This window comes from Strix aluco, chromosome 21 (assembly GCF_031877795.1).
Source record: "Strix aluco isolate bStrAlu1 chromosome 21, bStrAlu1.hap1, whole genome shotgun sequence".
Lineage (NCBI taxonomy): Eukaryota > Metazoa > Chordata > Aves > Strigiformes > Strigidae > Strix > Strix aluco.
The window spans coordinates 13,620,300-13,640,397 of NC_133951.1; the positions used below are offsets into that span (position 1 = coordinate 13,620,300).

The 20,098-nt window shown below is 65.9% G+C and overlaps 3 protein-coding genes across 3 annotated transcripts; 2 read left to right on the forward strand and 1 right to left on the reverse strand.

The window, feature by feature from the left end:
• The first annotated feature begins 1,079 nt into the window (after positions 1–1,079).
• On the forward strand, positions 1,080–7,548 carry DNAI2 (dynein axonemal intermediate chain 2). The gene is made up of 12 exons (XM_074847178.1): positions 1,080–1,262; positions 1,387–1,548; positions 1,673–1,794; positions 2,758–2,900; positions 3,532–3,645; positions 4,943–5,082; positions 5,218–5,340; positions 5,704–5,927; positions 6,178–6,313; positions 6,613–6,759; positions 6,926–7,312; positions 7,466–7,548. The coding sequence occupies exons 1-12, from the start codon at positions 1,080–1,082 to the stop codon at positions 7,472–7,474; spliced, it is 1,890 nt and encodes a 629-aa protein (XP_074703279.1). The 3' UTR covers positions 7,475–7,548.
• Positions 7,549–9,624: 2,076 nt separating this feature from the next.
• On the forward strand, positions 9,625–15,790 carry KIF19 (kinesin family member 19). Its single transcript, XM_074847247.1, has 19 exons — positions 9,625–9,639; positions 9,707–9,787; positions 10,016–10,600; positions 10,723–10,833; positions 10,958–11,045; positions 11,143–11,279; positions 11,418–11,543; positions 11,624–11,806; positions 11,903–12,049; positions 12,153–12,275; positions 12,697–12,823; positions 12,890–13,040; positions 13,135–13,321; positions 13,602–13,872; positions 14,054–14,148; positions 14,218–14,354; positions 14,503–14,738; positions 14,989–15,124; positions 15,227–15,790. The coding sequence occupies exons 1-19, from the start codon at positions 9,625–9,627 to the stop codon at positions 15,504–15,506; spliced, it is 3,216 nt and encodes a 1,071-aa protein (XP_074703348.1). The 3' UTR covers positions 15,507–15,790.
• Positions 15,791–15,792: 2 nt separating this feature from the next.
• BTBD17 (BTB domain containing 17) lies at positions 15,793–19,823 on the reverse strand. Its single transcript, XM_074847176.1, has 3 exons — positions 19,454–19,823; positions 17,961–18,237; positions 15,793–17,494 (listed from the first exon to the last, which is right to left on the reverse strand). The coding sequence occupies exons 1-3, from the start codon at positions 19,545–19,547 to the stop codon at positions 16,414–16,416; spliced, it is 1,452 nt and encodes a 483-aa protein (XP_074703277.1). The 5' UTR covers positions 19,548–19,823; the 3' UTR covers positions 15,793–16,413.
• Between the last annotated feature and the right edge of the window lie 275 nt (positions 19,824–20,098).

Consider the following 20,098-nt stretch of genomic DNA (forward strand, 5'->3'; position numbering starts at 1 on the left):
ATCGCTGCTGCTCGGGTTGTTCCACCCCTCCCCATGTGCCGGTTCTGCCTGGACTCTTCATGCCCAGCGCAAACGCCTCGCTGGGAGCGTTTCTTTACAGTCAAAGCGGTTTTTAAGTGGGGTTAAACCCCGTGGCTGCAGCTTGGACTGGTTTTGGCTGCGGCAGTGGTGGGGAGGGTGGCTGGAAGCATTTCAGGTGTGTCGGTGCTGGGGAGCGGGGGGGACACACGGAATTTGGGGCTGCAGCGTGCGTGGACGCGCGTCCTCGGTGCAAAGGCAGGGACGGCTGCTGCTGGGGCTGAAGGTGGCCGCAGGGCCCCTGGGTGCGCTGCGCCTTGGGAAGGGTGTCGAGAGCTGGTTCTCGTGCTCCTTTCCCAGCACAGAGCGAGCCGGAACGCGGGGTTTGGGTGACACGGAGCGATGTGGGTGTGTGGGGAGCAGCGCTGGCTCCTGGTGCCAGCCCCCGGGTGGGCACGGGGCGAGGTGCCGGAGCCCACAGGGCCCAGGTCTCTGCAGCAATGGCCTGGGAACCCGGCCTGCTGCTGCAGGAATGGCGCAGCTTTCCCTCCTGGCCCGGGGAAGCAGCGAGGGTGGCCCCGCCATGAGGCTGGGCTCGTATCGCTGGGGCTGGAGGGACCAGGGTACGGTCCAGTCCCCACACACAGAGATGGGGCCCAGCCTGGTTTCCAACGCCCACAGTCGGGGCGTGGGGCTGGAGCTGGCAGCAGAGCCAGTGCTAATTGCACCCTGTGCTAATTGCACCCTCAGTGCCCTGTGCTAATTGCACACCCCCCCCCTTCATTAGCCACGTTTTCCCCTCCCAACATGGCGGCAAGCGGCGGCCATCACGTGACACCACCTTCTTGCCCTCTCCAACATGGCGGCGTGCATCACGTGATTCCCCTTCGGCGTTGCCAGGCAACGGCAGACGCGGCCCTGCCAGTGGCTCCCAGTGAGGCCGCGCTGGGGACTCCTGGGTCCCTCCCTGAGGCCCCCGATCCCTTTCGGGGCTCCCCCAGAGCAGGACCCCGCAGGGCTGGGGGAGGAAGGGGTGCCCGCCGCCCCCTCGCAGGGCCGCCATGGAGATCATGTACGTGTACACACGGAAGCGCAGCGAGTTCGGCCGGCCCTGCAGCTTCTCCGACCGGCCGGCCAAGGTCAGCGTGGACATCCCCCCCGACCCCGGCATGGCCAGCGGCTTCGTGCTGAGGAACCCCGTGGACAGTGCCGTCCAGCACAGCAGCGACATGTCAGAGCACGAGGTACGGGCTGCCCCACCAGCCGGCGGCGGCCTCCCAGGCTGCTGCTGTACGAAGGGGAAAAGGTGGTGGTTTGCACTTGTTCAGCTCAGATTCTTGCTCTGTTTTCTCCGTGCCACCCCCCCAGGTCAACACGGAGCGAGTGGAGGTGGAATCCTGCGGTGTCAACCACGTAGAGGGTGGCTGGCCCAAAGACATCAACCCACAGGAGGTGGAACAAACTATCCGCTTCAGGAAGAAAGTGGAGAAAGATGAAAACTACGTCAACACCATCATGCACCTCGGTGCCGTAAGGCCCTGCCCGTCCCCCCTCCTCGCCTCCTGCTCCCAGAGCCCCCTTGCCCACCCGCTGCTGGTCCCCTCACCTAGGCAGCTCCCCCAGGGCACGTCCTCTGCCTGTGCTTTCCCCGCAGCTGATGGAGCACTGCGTCAAGCAGAACAACGCCATCAACATCTACGAGGAGTATTTTGAGGAGGAGGAGATGGCAGAGCTGGAAGACGAGCCCCCTTCTGCAAAAACCATCAATGTCATCAGGTAGCACAACCAGCTGGGCTCCCCAGATCCACAGCGGGCTACTGAGTGTTAAACTGCCTTTGGAGACAAAGGAGGTGGAAAACCTGGAGGCTTTAGGATAGTGCTGGATCCATTTAGTCTGGAGAAGAGGAGGCTGAGGGGAGACCTCCTGGCCCTCTACAACTCCCTGAAAGGAGGGTGCAGAGAGGGGGGATGAGTCTCTTGAGCCAAGGAACCAGCGGCAGGACAAGAGGGAATGGCCTCAAGCTGCGCCAGGGCAGGGTCAGACTGGCTCTTAGGAAGGATTTCTTTGCAGAAGGGGCTGTTGGGCGTTGGAATGGGCTGCCCAGGGCAGGGGGGGAGTCCCCATCCCTGGAGGGGTTGAAGAGTCGGGTTGACCCAGCGCTGAGGGATCTGGTGGAGTTGGGAACGGTCAGGGTGAGGTTCATGGTGGGACTGGAGGAGCTTCAAGGGCTTTTCCAACCCAGACAGTTCTGGGATTCTGGGATTCTGTTTATGGGTGCAGAGACCTGCTGCAGCCCCCCTGCTCCATAAGTCCGTCTGTTCCTCCCCTCCCTGCCCTCCACCCTGCCCAGGCACTTTGGAGATAGGTACCACAGTCTAAGGACAGACGCAGCTTTGAGCATCTTCTAACAGTGCTTTAGACAGGAATTTTTTTTTTTTTTTTTTTGGTGCCTCAAAGATTATTTTCAAATGTCAATGGCTGTTAGGTCATTTCTAGAAGTCAGATCCAGTAACTTAATTGGATTCTTAGAAATGTATAACTGGAAAGACTTTATTAAATCATCAACTCTTCTCCCCCCGCCCAATCCCCAAGAGAATCGTTTCCTGCACTCAATGCTCAAGGGCTGCAGCTTGTTTTAATTGCGATTCCCACAGTTTCCTTTGGGAGACAGTCATCCCAGGGCGTGACACAGCTGTTAGCAAACTAACATCTTTCTTTGATGTCCTGTTATCAAAAAGGGATCCAAACGTAACCAAGAGGACGGCCACGCATCTCTCCTGGCACCCTGACACATGCAAGAAACTGGCAGTGGCTTATTCCAGCCTGGAGTTCCAGCAAAACACGAAAGACATGAGCTTTGACTCATACATCTGGGATCTTGGTAAGGGGAAGGGAAAACTCACCAGTCAGTAACACTGCTGCTGCGGAAGCACTTTGTGTCTTCAAAGAATGTAATGAAGCCTCACAGCACTCCGGAGGGGGGTGAACAGGGGTTCGGTTTCTGCTTTGCCCACAGATCAATGCCGAGAAGGGGAGAGATGGGACCTGAAAGCTGGCCAACAGGTGGAAAATAACCACTAAAATCCCACTACATGACTTCATAAGCCAGAGCGCCTGTGACCACAACAGGCAGCTGAGCCACACTCCTCTTATGTGGTTCTTGTCTTTGTATGGTTCACTCGTGCTTAAGAAAGAAAGAGGCAGCACAAGCCCAGGCTGAGAATTGCCCTGTTCTGTCAAAGACTCTCTCAGGCCTTTTGGAGTGAAAAACACAAAGAAGAGGGGTTGGGGTACCAGGGGTTGGGGTACCAGGGGTCGGGGTACCAGGGGTCTGTCCCCAGGCTGGCAGGTGAGGACAGGTCAGCTCCCTTCCTCGGCAAAGGTGAGGGACCCTGGGCCAGCACCAGCGGGGCAGGGAGCCAGGCGTGGAGGAGCGGGGTGCGGTATCAGGAGGTTTAGAAGTGGGGGTGCTCACCCTCAGGACTGCTTTTTTACTCATCCCTTCTTGGCAGAAAACCCCAACAAGCCGGAGCTCGTTCTCAAGCCGTCATCCCCTCTCGTGTGCCTGGAATACAACCCCAAAGACTCGCACGTCCTGGTGGGAGGATGCTACAACGGGCAGCTGGGTAAGCGTGAGGCCATACTAACGAGAGCCTGGCTTCGTTTTAATTCATTAAGAGCCTGGTTCCAGCACTGCTACACTACGAAGGACGTAACATCCTTAGTGCTGCGGCTGGGAATGTCCCCAGCACGGCCTGAAGCCCTGGGGCTTTGTGTGTGGGGGACAGGCGTGTGCTCACCTGAGCAGGGACTCGGGGAGGGGGGGGACACCGCGCCTGGGAGCCCCTCACAGGCCCTCGGGGCAGCGAGGGGGCTGCGGCCGCCCAGTGGGGATCGCTGGATCCGGCAGCTGAGCAGCACGTGGCCCTGGATCTTTGCATGGCAGAAACGCAGGAGAGTTGCCGTTGGTTTGTGCACCGAATCGTTCTTGTGCTGTTGTTTCAAGCGCTTGGAGAAGGGCCCCTCTTTGCCAGCTTCGTTTATGGCTCTGTTATTTACTCGGCCACACGAGCCCTCTGATTTAATTGCGCTCATTTCGATGTTTTCCTCGCCGTTCGCAGCAGCAATCGGAGCTGACAGGGCACGCGTTGCGGGGCTGTGACTGCACGCTCCGCAGGTGATGGAGGGGAGGGATCTCGCCCCAGCCTTCGCAGCGCTCCCCAGGCGCGTGGCGCGGGCCCAGCGGAACACGCTCCGTCACATCCAATTGCTTAATTAGAAGTGAGGAAGAGGGAGCGCGGGTGGCTCGGTGCCACCGTGGCCCAGCTGCCTCGTCTCTGCTGAACCACGGGCCAGGCCCGCGCTGTGCCTTGCCCTCTGTGTCAGAGGCAGAGCGATGGGGAAGGATGGCTGCTGCTGGCTGCGGGGGACCTGCGTTCGTTAACCAGCGCCCTTCGGGCACGTAGGAGGGGAGCGCAGCCCGGGTCAGGTCACACAGGCTGTTCTTTAGCAGCGTCGAGTGTAAGAGCTGCTGTTTGGAGTTGACAGGGGGCTGGGGGCTGCTTAGACCATGCCTGGTCCTGCTGCAACCCCTTGTGCAGAGCAGGGGGGAGCCGGGGGGATTTATTGTCTCTGGGGATTGTAGCATCTGCCAGAGACAGACGATCGCTGAGGAGCTGCTGCAGCTATTTAGTGTGTTACCACCATCTAGCTCAACAATCCCTGCCAGTGAGCACAGCGACAGGCTCCCAGCCCGCAGGACACGTACATGGGGCTGGGAAATGCGGGGGGAGCACCCAGTGAGGTTTGCTCCCCGTTCTGGCTTGGGCAGCGGGGCAGCATCTCCTCGGGGAAATGTGTGGCAAGCAAAGGAGCCAGGCAAGGGAGCTAGTGTGGGTCTTGACAGCTCCTTTTTCTCCCCAGCTTACTGGGACACCAGGAAAGGGGGGCTGCCCGTGGAGTTGTCCACTGTGGAGGTCAGCCACAGGGACCCCGTCTACGGAGCCGTCTGGCTCCAGTCCAAAACAGGCACCGAGTGTTTCTCAGCCTCCACCGACGGGCAGGTAAAGGGCAGGGGAGGGTGCCAGGCCCCCAGGCTGGCAGCGTGGGCTGGCACGGGGCAGCTGCCTGGCCCCTGGCCCCCGTAGCTGAGCCAGGAGCAGCCCCCACAGCCCCCTCGCACTCCTTGTCCCGCATAGGTCCTGTGGTGGGACATCCGCAAGCTGTCTGAGCCCACCGAGACGCTGGTGCTGGACATCACCCGGAAAGGGCTCCGGGAGAACGCGCTGGGCGCCGTCACGCTGGAGTTCGAGCCCACCATGGTGAGTGTCTGTGCCAAACCGAGCCAAGCTGAGCCGGGCGGGCGGTGCCCATCACCCAGGGGCACGGCACAAGCGTCTGATGCCCAGAGTGACCCAGAGCACTGTGCTGCAGCTTCCAGCACGTTCTCACCCATCTTGAAGAATCGGAGTTGATGTTTTCCCAAAACACAGGGTCTTGCTGGCGTTTCGGTCTCTAAATCCCCCCAATAGTGGTGGGTCCCAGGGCTCCGTTCTCCCCTGGCACTGGCTGTGACAGGCTCCCCCCTGCTCAGACAGCAAAGCCCTTCGCTGCCCCACAGCCCCCAGCCCCGTGGGGCCCCCCCCACCCTGCTGACAGCTGCTGTCTCCTGCTCCCACCCTCAGCCCACCAAGTTCATGGTGGGCACAGAGCAGGGCATCGTCATCGCCTGCAACCGCAAGGCCAAGACACCCTCTGAAAAAATCACCAGCACCTACAGCGGCCACCACGGACCCGTCTACGCGCTGAGCAGGAACCCTTTCTACCCCAAAGTCTTCCTGACGGTTGGTGACTGGACTGCTCGGATCTGGTCGGAGGAAATCAAGGAATCATCAATTATGTGGACCAAGTAGGTGTCGGTGTGTGTTTGCCCTGAAAAAAGTCTTTTTTTTTTTTTTTGTGGAAGGGGGGGTGATGAGCAGGGTCTGGTCTGCTCAGCTCAGGCAGGAGGTGGTGGGATGGTCACCAAGGCAGAGCGGTGGCTGAGGGCACCAGAAGGGGGGGTGGCCAGGCCTGGGCTCTGGGCTGCAGGTGCTGCGCAGGCCGCAGCTGTGGGGCCGGGGATGGAGCCCATCCCCGCTGCCTCGGGTCTGTGGCAGGTACCACCTCTCCTACCTGACGGACGGGTGCTGGAGCACCGTGAGGCCGGCTGTCTTCTTCACCACCAGATCAGACGGGATCCTGGATGTCTGGGACTTCCTCTTCAAGCAGAAAGACCCTTCCCTCAGCCTGAAGGTTCCTCTGGGTCCCGAGGCGGGGGGAAGAGCCGGGGCCATCCCCGACGGTGCTTGGCAGAGCTGCCGCCTTTCCCTGCGCGGCGCAGGCAGAGCCAGGGGGTGGAATCCTGTCCCGCCCGCGCAGGGCTCGGGATAAATCCCCCTGAGCTCTCCCCTCGGCCCTGTGCTGTGCCTGGAGACCCGTGCGCTCATAATTGTGTTCCCGTCACTGACAACCGCGTGGGTTTGCCTCTGCCAGCTCGTCCTGCCCCGTGTGGCATCACATCAGGGCTAAGGGCCACCATCCTCCCTCCCCAGGTCTGCGACGAGCCCCTCGCCAGCCTGCGCCTGCAGGACAACGGCTGCGTCGTCGGCTGCGGCTCGAAGCTGGGCACCATCACCCTGCTGGAAATCTCCTCGGGGCTCTGCACCCTCCAGAGGAACGAGAAGACCCTGGCCACCGCCGTACGTGCACTTTGAGCCATGAGCCACCGGGCTGGGTCACAGCAGAGCCCTCAGCACTGCTGGCATGTCGCTGGCCCCGCGCAGAGCAGCTCTGCCAGTGAGCCCTGTAGGGAACATACCGTCCCGTGGGGTCCCCTGCGCCCCTCAACCCCCCGCCCTGCCCTAGATGTTCGAGCGGGAGACGAAACGGGAGAAGATCCTGGAGGCCCGACACCGGGAAATGCGGCTGAAGGAGCGTGCCAGGTCCGAGGGGCAGGGGACAGAGGTGGAGGAGAGGCCGACGGAGAGTCCCCAGGAGGTGCTCGACCGTGCCCGCAGGGACTTCTTCGAGGTCATCGAAGTGGAGCTGCAGAGGAGGGCACAGGCAGAGACCCACCGCCCGCGTGGCGAGGTACCGGGGACGGGAGGAACCGGCGGTGGCTCCCTGCTGGGGCGCAGGGGACGGGGCTCAGCCTCTGCCTCTCAGCTTAAAAACCACGCGGGAGAGGAGGCGGCTGCGAAGGGGGAAGAGAGCCAGCTGCCCAGGGACGAGGAGGAGGAGGAGGATGTCAAGGTCAGTGCACTCCAGCTTCGCGTTGCTTTCCCCCCTCCTCCTTGCTGGGGTTGCTGCTCCTCATGTGGGGAGGGGCCGGGCAGAGCTCGTGGGGTCTCTGCCTGCGTGGGGGGGAGCAGAGGGTCCCTGACCCCACGCCTGCCCCCTCTGCAGGAGCCGTAGCCGAGACAGGACCGGTGGCTCGCACAGAAACCCTCGCGTTGGTCACAGATGGCCCTTTGCCCTCCTGATTTATTATTTTTTGCTTTAGGGTGAATAAACAGGAGCTTTCCACGTCACGTTTCCTGTTTTGTCACAGCGGGGTTGAGCAGAGGGTGGGAAATTCACGTCCCGTCGCTCTTCATCTCCCCTCCCCGGGCCAGGCCATGGATCGAAGCCGCCCGATGACCACGGCGGAGCTCCCGTGGCAGCGGGGTGTCCTTTGGGGTGTCCCCCAGCCTGACGGGGCAGCGCTATGCCCCTGAGCGATGCCGAGCGGCTCCCCGTGCCCCCCAACCTGCCGCTCTCCCTGCGAGAGCAGCTCTGCGCCGGGGTTATCGGCGCTGGGTAAACACCGCGCGGCCGGCAGCGCCGAGCGGCCGCCCCGCCTGCGTTACCCCCACGGCAATTATTAACGAGCCGCCGCTTGCGCTTGCCCCACGGCTCAGCTCTCCCAAAAGACCCTTCCCCAGGCTCGGGGCTGGGGGGGCTGGAGGGGGGGGCCAGCGCTGCTGACACCATCCTGCCTCGGCAGGGCGGTGGGGGGAGGCGCCTGGGGCCTGGTGTCAGCCTTCAAACAGGGTTTGTTTTCCGCTGTGCGAAAACCAACCTCACGCGGAGCCCAAAGCCCAGTTTTATGCCATCGTTGCGCAAAAATGGGCGCTGGGGGGGTCATTCCGTGACGCTCGCACCCCACACAGAGGAGCTGCAGCCTGTTTATCCTATGCCATGATTAGTAAAAAGCTGACACTCCTCGGCCCGTAATTACCATCGCATTTGCTAGGGGTTGGTTATATTTCAGCCAGCCCTGCTTGCTGTGTAAATGAGCACGCACGCTCCTCGCAGTTTTTTCAGTCTTGAATTGAGTCGGTGGTCGCAATCTCCCCCCCGACACCTTCACTCCTCCCCCAGTTTCCACAGATTTTTGCTGCCTTCCTGCTTCTCGGGCAATCAGCACACTCTGGGGCAGGATGCTCCCCTCTTACCGATCTTTTATCGCCTCTCCGATGGGGATGTCGTTAGCAAGGCCTGGATCCTAGCGGCTGACACAAAGGAGCTGGTGATTCTTGGTCCTTGTGCTTGAGCAGAAACATTTATACGGGCTGGAAAACTGCACTGTCCTGGGGGGGACAGGGCCTGTGGCTCCCCAGCCCCGAGCCGAGCGCTGCCATGTCCTGGCACAGCCGGTTCCCACCATGTTCATCCCCAGCTGTGGGAAGGGAGCCGGGCACCAGCCCCCCAGCTCCACCGAGCACCTCGTTAAGGGCCAAACCCTAATTATACCAATAACGAGAGGCGGACAGGCATTTCCCCCAGCCATGCTGGGCCCTGCGTTGCCCCTTCCAGCCTCACAGCACCCCGGCCATGGGGCTGGCGGCGCTGCGGGTGTCTACGGGCCTGGGGGTTGGGGCAGGCAGTGGGGGGATGCAGCCTCTGCGGTGCCACACTGGCTGGGGGGGCACCCGAGGGGAGGACAGAGGGGCTCAGCCCCCAGCCTGGAGTGCTGCCAGTGCCTGAGGAAGGGAATGGGGGAGACCCAGGCTGGGGTCCCCCACTGAGCCCTCCCTGGGGACACTTAGGGACCGGGCTGCAGCAGGGGGACAGAGTGGGGGGGGCAGCTCCCCTCAGCCCCTGCGCCCTGGCTCTAGGGGACAGTGAGGACCAGTGAGTCCCAGCTGGTGGCACAATGTCCCCAGGGGGAGCAGCACCCCATGGCTGCACCCCACAGGGCTGGGACGAGGCAGGAGGGGGGACGTGACAGGGACAGTGTGGCTGCTGTGACTCACCAGTCCTGCCACCCCCGCGGAGCACCCATCCCTGCCGCACCTCGGCACCGCAGGGCTGGTTTGGCAGATGCTTTTGGGGCACCCTGGGGGGTTTGGGGGCACAGAGGCCTGGCAACAACCCCCCAGTCCCACTGTGCCCCCGCGGGCTCGCCCATCCCTGAGCCACGTCAGCGGGGGGCCAGGTGCCAGCAGGAGGACACGCTGCCCGCCTGCCCCTTTGAGGCTGGTCCCAGCGGTGTTTGCTTTCGTCCCAGGAAAATAAACCTCTAATTGCAGCACCCAGCATGGGGGGGGGGGGGTCGCGGGGGCTGCATCGGCACTGCCGCAATGGCTCGTGTGCAGGTCCGTGTCCCCACGTCCCCCCATGTCCCCGTCCCCACTGCCCCACGTTCATCCTGGTGTCTCGCAGGTGGCTCTTCGCATCCGTCCGATGAGCGCGGCCGAGCTGGCAGAGGGGGCCCGGCCCATCGCCCACCGCCTGGACGAGCAGGTACGGCCGCGGGATGGGCACCCGGGGGTTCCTCGGGCACTGCCTGGCCCTGGTGTTTCACCGCCCCCGACTGCCTCATGTGCTTCACAGCTCCTGCAGGAGACCCTACAATAACAAAGCAGCAGGGTGGGGAACTCTGGGGGCTCTGGGTGAGGAACCCCCCTTCCTGCGGTGCTGTGGGACGCTGTCCCCGTCCCCAATCCTGGGTGGAGGGGGAGGTGGAAACAGGGCAGCAGCGAGGGAGCAGCTTTGCGTTACAGGAAAAGTCAAAACTTGCGTCGCAACGGGAGCGGTTGGGAGCTGGGGACCCCGCGAGGGGCCGTTCCACGCAGGGACAGGGACACACAGGGTCTCTGTGGGGTGTCGGCGTCCCCGGCAGTGGGTACCTTGGCGTGTTGCGCTCACAGAGGTGCCTTTGTGCCGCCGTGCCCAGGTGGGCGCAGCTGGCCCGGCAGGTCCCCTGGCACCGCACACAGAGCTGGCTTTGAACCCCAGCCCGGCCTGGGGACAATGGGACGATTCAGGAGGACAAAAGGGCCCCGCGCCGGCAGCACCGGCACCAGCCTGGGCACCTCCTGCGCCCTGGCACGGAGGGGACGCCGGCCCCGGCAAAGCAGGGGAGGGGTGCCCACGGGGTCCCGTGAAGGCTCAGACCCGCTGCGGAGCACATCTCAGTGCCCCTTCCCTGCCAGGGTGCCCCCCACCCATGCCAGGGTGCCCCCCTTGGCTCTGACCCCCACTGTGGGTGACGCAGGGTACCCAGGCAGGAGCACAGGGGGACGATGCAGTTCTGAGCAGGCGACGCTGGGCAGGGTGCTCAGTCCCCACCCAAGCAATTGCATTGCCCAGTGCCAGGGTGCTGATGCCCAGGCTCCAAAAGCCGAATCCCACTCGAGTCCCCCCCCTCAGCCAACCCCCCTCGTGTCCCCTGGCAGGTCGTGGTGCTGCGAGACCCCCTGGCAGACCCCGATGATGTCCTGCGTGCCAGCCGCTCCCGGCAGAAGTCCTACTCCTTCGATGTGGCCTTCGACGCCACGGCCACCCAGGTGGGTCCCTTGGGGCATGGGGTGGGGGGATGCGGGGCTGGGGGAGACAGGCTGGGGCACCCGGGGCAATGGGTGGAGGTGGGGTGCAGCAGGATGCACCCCAGGGCTTCTCACCCTCCCCCAGGAGACTGTGTACCGTGCCACCACCCAGAGCCTCATCAGGGTTGTCATCTCTGGCTCCAACGCCACCGTCTTCGCCTACGGCCCCACCGGTGAGGGGTGCAGGGTTGGGGAGTGGGACAGCCCCATGGCTGGAGGGGCTGGGGGGTGGTGTCCCGGTCCCCAAACCAGCCCCCTCCTCTCCCCCAGGCTGTGGGAAGACTTACACCATGCTGGGCACCGATGGCGAGCCCGGGCTCTGCGCCCGCACCCTGGGCGAGCTCTTCCAGGCCATCGAGGACGCCAGCGGGGATGTGGAGTACGAGGTCTCCATGTCCTACCTCGAGGTACGCGGGGATGTGTCGTGTCCCCCCGTTACACAGCCCCAAACCGAGTATCTCTGCACCCAGCGTGGGACACTGAGTCCCGCGGGTCCCCAGGCTGCGGGGAGGACACACATGCCCAGCTCCTTCCCCCCTGCCCAGATCTACAACGAGATGATCCGGGACCTGCTGAACCCCTCGCTGGGCCGCCTGCAGCTGCGGGAGGATGCCGGCGGCACCGTCCAGGTGACCAGCATCACCCAGATCCCCGCCACCAGCGCCGACGAGGTGAGCCAGCGGGCACTTATGGGGCAACAGGGAGGGGGAGGGTGTCCAGCGAGCCCCCCCGCGCTTCCCGTCTGCCCCAGGTCATGCAGCTGCTGGCGCGGGGGAACAGGCAGCGGACGCAGGAGCCCACGGCCGCCAACCGCACCTCGTCGCGGTCCCACGCGGTGCTGCAGGTCACCGTGCGCCGGCGGCAGCGGGGCAGGGGGCTGCGCCACGGCCGCCTCTTCATGATCGACCTGGCGGGCTCCGAGCGGGCGGCGCAGGTACGGCACCCACCTGGGGGGCTGCAGGGCCAGGAATCCCCCGCCTCGGCCCCTCTTTTACCAGGTTTTTCCCTCTGCCTTCCCCACCCTGCCCAGACGCGGAACCGCGGGCAGAGGATGAAGGAGGGAGCCCACATCAACCGCTCGCTGCTGGCCCTGGGCAACTGCATCAAGGCTCTGAGCCACCGGGCAAGCAGCAAGTACATCAACTACCGTGACAGCAAGCTGACCCGCCTGCTCAAGGTGCGGCCAGGGGTCCCGGCTCCCCCTGGCAGGTCCAAGCTGGGGAGGGGGCACAGCTTGCCCCCACCCTGGACCCTCTCAGCCGTCCTCTCTCCATGGCCAGGACTCACTTGGGGGCAACAGCCACACGGTGATGATCGCCCACATCAGCCCGGCCAGCACCGCCTTCGCGGAGTCCCGCAGCACCCTCGCCTACGCCCACCGCGCCAAGAGCATCCGCACCACGGTAGGGCCAGGAATGGGGGTTCCTTCGTCCCCCAAGCAGCACCCCCCGACGGGGAGGGTATGAGGAGTTCACCCCTGCATGCTCCACGGGTCCCCAGAGTGGAGGGGCTGCTCAGGGCTGGGGGGTGCTCAGGACCAGCTCCGCGGCCACGCACTGCTTGGGGACAGTGCATGGGGACCCTGTGGGGACACAGCCGTGCTCTGCTTGGGGACCTTGTGTGGGGATCCTACTCAGAGACATACCTGGGGACCTGCTCCACCAGCTCTCTCCTGCCTGGGGAACCTCTTCAGGGATCCTACTTGGGGACCTTCTTGGGGACCTGCTCCATCAGCCAGGCCCTGCTCAGGGACCCCACTTAGGGACCCAGTTTGGGGCTGGGCAGTGCCAGGGCCGTGGGACGTTCACACCAGCCCCATCCCAGGTGAGGCAGGACCCGCTCAGCGTTGCAGCCGACCTGCACGGGGAGATCCGGCACCTCAAGGGCCAAGGGGACACCGAGCTGGGGCGACTGGGGCAGGGCAAGCACCAGGACATCCCCTACACCCAGGGTAAGGTGCAGCCCCCCACCTTCCCACGGCTCCCCAGGGCTCGGCGCTGACGCCTGGTGCCTCCAGCCCAGGTTCGGCTGCGTGGTGCCCGCCGGGAGCCAGTCGGTGCCCGCCGGGAGCTGGCCGGTGTCCACCGGGAGCAGGTGGCCCTGTCCCACCTCCTCCTCCAGCCACAGGGCACCGCACTGCCGGCCCAGCACCTCCTCGCCCTTACCCCGTACGTGAGTGTGAAACCCCCCACGGGGATGGGGTCCCCCCCAGTGAGCCGGGCTGGGAGTCAGACCATCTCCTCCTCTTCCTCCTCCTTGCAGCAGGGCACAGCGGGGCCAGCAGTGGAGCGAGGAGGAGCGGGGGGAGCCAGTCGGCCCCAGTGACAGCGAGGGGGACTCCGACACAGGGGACAAGCGGTTGGAGGTGCCAGAGCCACCCAACGTGGCCGTTGCCCGCAAGAGCATCGCGGTTGTGGCACAGAAGCAGGACAGGCTCTGGCAGCAGAAGGTTTGGGAGCCCCGTCCCCACCATTGGCCGCTGAAACCCCATCCCCAGGGAACTGAGTTTGACAAGTCTCAGCCCGGTGGCCCTGGGGGGGCACAAATACTCAGGGGCCCTGGCAGGGATGGTGGTGTCATGGCAGAGATGCTGGTGGTGGGCAGGAATGGTGACACCGTGGCAGGGGTGATGCCGTAGCAGGGACGGTGATGCCATGGCAGGGACGGTGACACCGTGGCAGGGATGCAGATCCCCTGGCAGGGCCGGTGACCTCGCTGCGTGCCCACAGGCAGAGCTGTCACGGCACTTTCGGCAGAGTCAGCAGCACCCGCGGCGGCTGGAGGAGGCCCTGCGGCCCCGGAGCATCTCGGAGGAGCAGCGGGAGCTCCTGGCCCTGCTCCGCTGCCTGCACCGGCCCGAGCTGGAGATGCCAGAGCCACGCTCCCACACGCTGCTCGAGGGTGGCCTCCGGCACCCACCGTCCGTCACCGCGCAGCGCTTTGACCATCACCGGGCCCTCTGTGCCCGCATCATCCGGCAGCAGCAGCAGCTCATCGCCGGTGCGTCCCTGCCGTGATTTCCGCCGTGACGAAGGGGCCTCTCATGTGTTGTCACGCCGGGAGTCCTGCAGCCTCACCGGGTTATTGCAGCGGGACGTGCCCGTGATGCAAAGTCCCCCCCGGTGTCACGCCATCGCCATGTGGCACGGCCGGTTGATGCCCTTCGCCCTCTCGCTGGCAGACCACCGGCTGTCGGTGCCGCGGCCACTGGAGGAGCTCTACGAGACCTACCTGAGGGAGCTGGCGGGGGACCCCGGGGACACCGGCACCCTCAAGGTAGGGCAGGGTGGCTCCAGCCCCCCGCCACACCCCAGACAGGTCGCTCACCCCCTGTCCCCCACCCAGGGCACGTCTCTGCCCAAGATCCTGCCGGTGCGTGGTGCTGAGACCCCACTGGAATGGGACAGCGGGCAGGCACGGAGCTGCGACCACCCCACACCCTGCCATGACTCCCTCCCGCCGCTGCGCCCCACGAGGGACAGGTATGGGTGGGCACCCACCACCCCCCCCACACACGGGACTGCTGAGGGGTGTCCCCTCCCCAGCAGCGCCCCAACCCCCCGTGTTCAAGAGGACCCCACGGGCACAGCAGGTGGGGGCTGGGTGGGCGACGGTGCTGCCGTGCCGCAGAGCACCGGGAGATGTCGAGCAGCACCAAGAGCATCACGGCCGAGGCCACTCAGCACCAGTCCTGTGTCCTGGAGAGCACCCACCCGCACCCACCGGCGCCCACGGAGGAGCGGGGTGGCAGCAGGGACAGTCTGGCACGCAAGAGAGGTGGCAAGGAGCCGGGGAAGAGGAAGGAATCACTGGATGGCAGAAGGAGATCAAGGCGGTCACGGTCCCTCGAGGTCACCGGCTGTGGGGTAGGTGCAGGCACGGGGTGGGGGCCGTGCCCCCGGCGAGGCGGCGCTGACTTGACCTGGGATGCGCTGGAGCTCCGGGAGAGCGGTGCCGGTGGCCCTGGGGAGGAGGGCAGGGTGGGGAGGCCCCCACCAGCTCCCCTTGGCATCCCTGTGCCCACCGGCGGGGTGTGAGTGCCCTACGGCGTGTGTCCCCCCTCCACATCACGGTTCCTCCCCAAATCACCGTGCCCGCAGACCCCCTCCCCAACAGCCGGCGGCCCCCAGGGGCTCCCCGTGCTGCAGAGCCGCTCCGAGCGCACCGTGCTGGTGGGGGTGCGGGCACCCAGCACCCAGGGACCCCCCAAAGTGCTGCCCGGAGCAAAGCCACCCCCCCAGCCAGCTGCCAGGTGAGCCCCCACCTGGGAACGGGCTGCAGGGACCATCGGTCCCCCGTTCCCCATGCCCCTTCCCCGGGTGTTGGGGTCCCATCTCGGCCTCTCCCCCTCCAGCTCCCCACCACCCCCAGGAAGGGCCAGCACCCGCGGCGCGGCTGCGTCACCGGGAACGGTGCCAGGGCCTCCGGCAAGGACGATGGAGTCACCGGTGCTGAGCCAAGCTGGAGAGGGGCCGGACCCCGTGCCAAGCCAGCGGGCTGAGCACCCATCCCACCAGCCCCAGCACCCTGGGGCATCCCCCGTGCACCCGCCCCAGTGCCAACCCTGGGGGCACGGCTGGGGGCGAGGGGCAGCAAGCAGGGCAGGGGGCCAGCTCTCCCCGTGCCAGCGCTGAGGCAGCCACCCAAGTCCCCAGGGAGGGACGCAGTCACGCTGGGCAGTGATCCCGGCTGGAGCCACGCGGCTGCTCCGGGAAGGGCCTTGTGGGTGCTCAGCACCCGGGGGACGCAGCCATTCACCCAGCACCCAGCGTACGGATGGGTGCAGGGTGTCTTGCCGGACGTTTGTCCTTCCCAGGGGCTACATTAAAAGGAGACACGCTGAGCCGGGGAGTGACGTGACTGCTGTGCCCCTCTCCGGGGATGGGGACCCCCCCCAAAGACACCCCCGCACACCCCACGCTCGTTTTCTGCTTTTATTCAGAATGGGGTGAGGGGATGGGGCAGGGATGGGGCAGCTGCCGGCCGTGAGCGGGGGCGGTGCCCCCCAGAGCCTCCTCTGCTGCCAGGGGAGGCAGCCGGCCCACCCGCCCCAGCCTGGGCACGCACCCAGCTCGCCACCGAGCCTCAGGGTGCTGCTGCCGGGGTCCCCGTGCCGGCAGCTGGCCCCAGCACCGCTGCTGCCGCTTCGCTGCCCGGCGCAGAGGGACTCCAGTGCCACAGGGGTGGCATCACAGGAGGGACAGGCTGCCTCTGTCCCCATCCTCCCACCGTTGGGGTTCGCGAGCCCAGGGTGTGCCCCGCGGCCACAGGCTGCACATTTCACCCCCTGCGCCACCTGGACGGGGCTGGGGGGCTCCCAGTGTCCCCTGTCCCCAGCTTCCCGCAGGCATCCAGGGACAGCGATGGGTACGGGATGTGGTAGGGGGACAATCAGGGAGGGGTGGGCGGCAGAGAGCGCAGCCCCGGGGCCCCCCGACACGGGGACCTCCGTCTACCTACGAGCAGGAGAACCAAACACGAGCCCCCCCCTCGCCGCGGGGTGGCAGGGACAGTCCGGCAGCGGGACCTGGCTCTGCCTTGTTACTTCTTCACCTTGATGAGGGAGTGGTAGATGGGTTTGATGATGATGTGGAGGTGCAGGGAGTTGTCGATGAGGTACTCGGAGGTGCGTTTCTGCAAGTCGGCGTGGGCGAGGAAGTCGGCCACCTCCTCCGAGCTCTGGTGGAAGCTGTAGGCGTGTTTCACCAGCACACGGCCCTGCTGCCGCACCCCCACCAGCACCGTCTTCTGGAAGCTGACCCCGGCAAAGTCGGGGCTGCTCATAGCCGGGGTGATAACGAGCCGGGGGCGACCGTCCTCGATGCGCACCGGCTGGACGGCGCCCGAGGCCGAGTCCGAGTAGACAGGCCGCAGGCTGACGGGCAGCCAGCGCGGCGAGAACAGGACGTTCCAGGTCACCCGTTTGCCGGCGTCGTGGCTGCTGGGACCCAGCTGGGTCTGGAAACTGGTGCTGCGGTCGTCCCGCGCCGGGTTGTTGATGACCCACTGGGAGCCCCAGCTGGGCGCGAGGTAGTTGCGGGGCAGGAACATGCTGCAGTTGACGTCGAAATACTTGGCGAAATGGAGCGGGGAGGCGGCGTGGAACTGGAAAGCCTGGAAGAGCAGGTCCTGCACCGCGCCGTAGTGCCGCGCCAGCACCGCCGACTGCGCCTGCAGCCGGAAAAGCTGACTGGGCGCGATCATGGGGTAGCGGATGGCGCGCAGCACCCGTTCGGCCACGGGAGCCTCGGGCTGCCGGCGGCTCAGCCAGCCCTCCACGGCGGTGTAGAGCTCCAGCTCGCTGTGCAGCACCAGGTCGGAGCGCTCCAGCAGCAGCAGCAGCAGCTCCACGCTCACCGAGCCCCACTCGGCACTGCCCAGCACCGCCGAAAGGTTCCAGGCCAGGAACTGGAGGCAGGTCTCCTGCAGCGCCGCGTCCCCGACGCGCACGGCATAGTGGTACCAGCCCACCACGTGGCCCTGGCTCGACTCGCTGGCCAGGTGGGTCTTCATGTAGTCGGCCACGCCGCGCTGCAGCCCCCACACCCGGTACTTGCTGGCCAGCTGGTGCATGGGGATGGCTTGGTGCAGCAGGATGGAGACCCCCCCGCAGTACAGGTACCTGGGGCAGAGCGTGGGGCCGTGACATTGTTGTCCCCCGATCCCCTGCCCGGCCCAGCCACAGGCGCCGGCAGCACAGGGGAGCATCCTCCCTCCTGGGCTGCATCCCTCTGGGCACCCCCATCCCGTGGGTCCCCCGTGATCCCCAGGGGAGCATCTTCCCTCTTTGGCTGCATCCTTCCAGGTATCCTCATCCTGTGGTCCCCAGAGGAGCATCCTCCTTCTTTGGCTGCATCCCTCTGGGTATCTCCATCCCATAGGGCCCCCGTGGTCCCCGGGGGAGCATCCTCCCTCCTGGGCTGCATCCCTCTGGGTGTCCTCATCCCATGGGGTCCCTTCGGTCCCCAGGAGAACATTTCCCCTCCTTGGCTGCATCCCTCTGGGCACCCCCATCCCACTGGGCTCCCACAGTCCCCAGGGGAGCTGCATCCCTCCCCATATCCCCATCCCGTGGGGTCCCCACGTACCTGATAAACTTCTCGAAGAGGGCGGCAGTCTCGGGCGGCTCGTGCAGGGTGACGACGCTCTGGTTGCGCAGGAGGCTCTCAAAGACCTCGCTCTGGAGGCTGAGGAGCAGCTGGTGTGTGTGGAAGACCTTGGCCTCGTCGGAGGCGGCCGTGCGTACCCGCAGCACCGAGTCGCTGCCGTTGCCGTTCTGCAGCAGCTCCTGCAGCCGCTGCAGCAGCGTCAGCGAGTGGTTGATGGTGGCCGCCGAGGCGTCGCCGCTAAGGTCGGTTTTCTGGGCTGGGGGGAGATGGGACCGTCCCAGTGCTGCACCCCGGGAACTCCAGGGCACAGCAGAGTGGGGCGACGCACAGTTAACAGGGGGCTGGGGAAGCCTGGCTCCGTGCACGTCCTCCCCCCAGCGCTGGTGCCAAGGGGGTGTGGGGAGGACGAGGGGACATGGGGACATTTGCGTCCTTGGAAGCCAAAAAACTGCTTTTCTGCAGCAGAAGGGGTGAGACCACCATGTCCCGGGCTGGGACGTGCTGGGAAATGGCCCGGTGCCGGGCAGCGTTGGCTCGCAGCCCGGTCTGCCAGCCCCAAGCCCGTCCCCACTGCGGGCAGAGCGAGCCCTGGGCATTGCCCCCAACCCCCCCGCGTCCCGGACTGACACGCGGGGCACACGAGAGCCCGTGGGTGTGGGGAGTCAGGCACGCTCTGCCCCCACACCCCGGGGTGGGGTCCCCGCTGTTCGAGCAGCCTGGGGACAACCGGCTGCAGGCCAGTGCTGCGGAGCAGGCAGTCACCGTGCCATGCCTGCGCCCGGTGCCATCCCTGCCTCCTCGCTGGCACCGGGAACCGGCACCTCCTGTCCGGCCAAGTCTCGGTCCCCTCCTCCGGCTGCGTGTGTCGGCAGCCCAGCTTGGCCCCGGCTTGGGCACACACCGGGGGTGACTGTCCCCCCGTGTCCCCACAGTGCCGGGCTCCCAGCAGGGATGGGGGACCAAATCAGGGGTCTCCACGCTCTCCCAGGCACAGGGCGCCTTCCTCCTTCTTCTCCTCTCCCTCATGCCTGGCACAACTTCCACCCCCTCCCCAGAGCATCCTTCCCCCAGGGTGAATTTGGCCCCGTCTCTCTCAAACCCCAGCGAACCCACAGATTTCCCTTCCCAGCACCGACTTAAACCAGCGGGGTTGGGGAAGGGGATCGGGAGCCCCTCGCCCTGCGGTGCTGGACGCCGCTGCCTGTGGCACCAAGCCGTCCCGGAGCGGCCGCGAGCACAGCCCGGCTCCCCCCCAGCACCCCCCGGGCGCCGTGGGGCACAACCGTGGGGCATGGCACGTCCAGGAGCCGCGTCCATCCCTCCCCAGGCGCCGCGACGGCGCGGGCTCAGCCTCCCACTGGCACCACCAACACCCACACCGCGGCCGAGCCCCACCCTGGCACCCCGCGAGGGCAGCAGGACCCACAGCACGGGGACCCCTCCATGCCTCCCCCCGCAACGGCCACCCTTACCGGCTTGCACGGTGAGGAGGAGGAGGAGGAAGGCGGCGGCAGTGCAGCCCCAGCGGCGGGTGGCCACAGGCCAGGCGGCCGGCAGCCTGGCCATGGCTTCGCAAGCGCATCTGCCGGGTTCCGGCGCGGCACGGGGCGTGCGGTGCTTATGTAGGCCACGAGCCCTCCCAACCCGCGCACCCGCGCCGCCACATCGATTGGTGGAAACTGGGACCGGCCGTTACCAAGGGAACCACTTCCAGCCCCCGACCATCCCACCCTGACCCCGGACCCCAGTCCCGCACCCCGAGGTGGTGTGACGGGGTGCCCTGCTGAGCCCCGGCACGGCACGAGGGCACCTCCCTTTGCCGCCTGCTCCCGCCGTGGCCCAGCACCGCCGTGTCGTGCCGCAGCCCCACGCGTGGCCGCAGCCCTTTGTGCCGTCGGGCTGCCGCAGCGGGGTCTTTGCATTCAGGGCACAGCTCAGCGTGGCCTCCCCGCTCCCCCCGGCTCATGGGTATTCATGCCGGCAGCAGCCCATCACCATGGCATCCGGGCTGCCGGCAGGAACTGCCTGCCCTTTTCCCAGCCTTTGCAGCCAAGAGGCTGCTTGTGCCGGGCGAGTGCCCTGTGCCGGCCTCCGCTGGCACCTCGCCCACCCCGACG